At 39.4% G+C, this 1881-nt stretch overlaps 1 protein-coding gene across 1 annotated transcript; it reads left to right on the top strand.

The window, feature by feature from the left end:
- Positions 1-917: 917 nt before the first annotated feature.
- SARC_15154 (hypothetical protein) lies at positions 918-1881 on the top strand (the record flags this gene model as incomplete). Its single annotated transcript, XM_014290719.1, has 2 exons — positions 918-1028; positions 1695-1881. Coding segments are annotated over 2 exons (298 nt in total), but the record flags the coding sequence as incomplete, so codon positions are not given.

Below are 1881 nucleotides of genomic sequence, written 5' to 3'. Positions count from 1 at the left end.
GTGTGTGTGTGTGTGTGTGTGTGTGTCATATAGATATATAGTATATAGGAGTATATAGTATATATATATATATATATATATATAAGGGGATGAGTGTGCTTGAGCAGCCCGTTTGCACCTATTTGGAAACAAACCGGGACCGAAATATACTTACGGATGTTTCAAGACGAAGAATCGAATGCTCCTTGCAGTGAGTTTATTTTGCCGGCCGGCAGTGTGTCTGTCTGAGTTGTGTTAGGCTGAGTGTAGTCTTCGTTATTGAAGCTAATATACGTTGTACTTATTCGGTATATGCGAGGTGTTGGGTTTCCGTAAACGTAAACACGGCGGTTGATTCATATACACGATAGGGGCTGTTGCACCAGTTGGCTGTGTGTGTTTAGGGTTTAGGGTTTTATAGCGGGGACAACGGTATTTAACAATCCACAGGTCAACTACACACCGAGCCAAGCAAGTGTAAGTCATCGCATGACGAACGGAATTGCTTGTAGTGATCACACAGTGTGTAAAACGTACGCGTATACGTATCTGCTCTGCGACAGGGACACTACTGCCAACTGCATCTCTACATAACTACATGTATAACGCACCCACTCGCCCAATGTCTGATACATATCCACCTCTATACCTACATGTATAACACGCACACTCACCAAATGTCTAATACTTACCTATCTTTATACCTACATGTATAACATGCACACTTACCCGATGTCTAATGCATATCTACTTCCATACCTACATGTATACACGCCCACTCACCCAATTTCTAATATTTACCTACCTTTATACCTACATATAATTTATCCACTCACCCAATGTCTATTATGTCTAATACTTACCTTCATCCATACCTACATTGTTTCTATTTGGTACAGATCAAAGGCAGCTACCCTCTAGTAGACGATCTCAGGAATATGCGATTATACGGTGCCGTTTCGCGCGAGAGTTTAGAAGTTGCGCTTTACGGCTTCTCCAGCACAATCTTCTCCGCGGACCGGATGAAAGGGTGCGAACCCCCGCCTCCGGTACGTTTCTGGATTCTGTGAGAGTATAAGTATACATTTACGTAAACTGATGGTGTTGTGTATATTCAGTTTGGGGGTCGTTGATTTCGTTTTCCCTTGCACGTTCTTTACCACGGTTTGGATTAAGGTGAGTGGAAGTCAGATACCGGTTCGTTCCCTCAAACATATATTACAGGACGTACACATTCGATTTTATTTATATATATATATTACTATATTATTATAATATTATTTATATTGTTGTATTATTATATTATATTATTACATATTTTTTATTATTGTATTATATGTATTATATATATGAATGTATGTATGTATGTATATATGAATATATACATATCTTATATATATATATATGGATGTGGGTGTGGGTGTGGGTGGGGGTGGGGGGTGGTATGTATGTATGTATGTATTTATGTATGTATATATATATGTGTGTGTGTGTGTGTGTGTGTGTGTGTAGTTACCTTATGCATATCCGGCGTTAGGGCAATATCATATTCCATATATTTGCTATTGTAGGTAGGTTCACCTTCACTTATCATTATTATCATATATGTGCTACTGTAGGTAGGTTCTCCTTCACTTATTTTTATTACCATATATGTGCTGCTGTAGGTAGGTTCACCTTCACCTATTCTTATTATCATATATGTGCTACTGTAGGTAGGTTCACCTTGTGCCTCACCCGCCTTAAGGCGGAGTCATCGGCGGAATAGTCCTTCCGCTCACAGCCAATCGCTGACCGCTGCTTTAGACGAAGAAGATCTGAGTGGCAATATATTTGACTTAGGAATTACGGAGGAAGATATTAAGGTCATGGAGAGGCATTTCTTGGACGTATTTACTAGTA

This window comes from Sphaeroforma arctica, assembly GCF_001186125.1.
Source record: "Sphaeroforma arctica JP610 unplaced genomic scaffold supercont1.5694, whole genome shotgun sequence".
NCBI lineage: Eukaryota > Ichthyosporea > Ichthyophonida > Sphaeroforma > Sphaeroforma arctica.
This window is presented reverse-complemented; position numbering and strand designations above follow the sequence as displayed.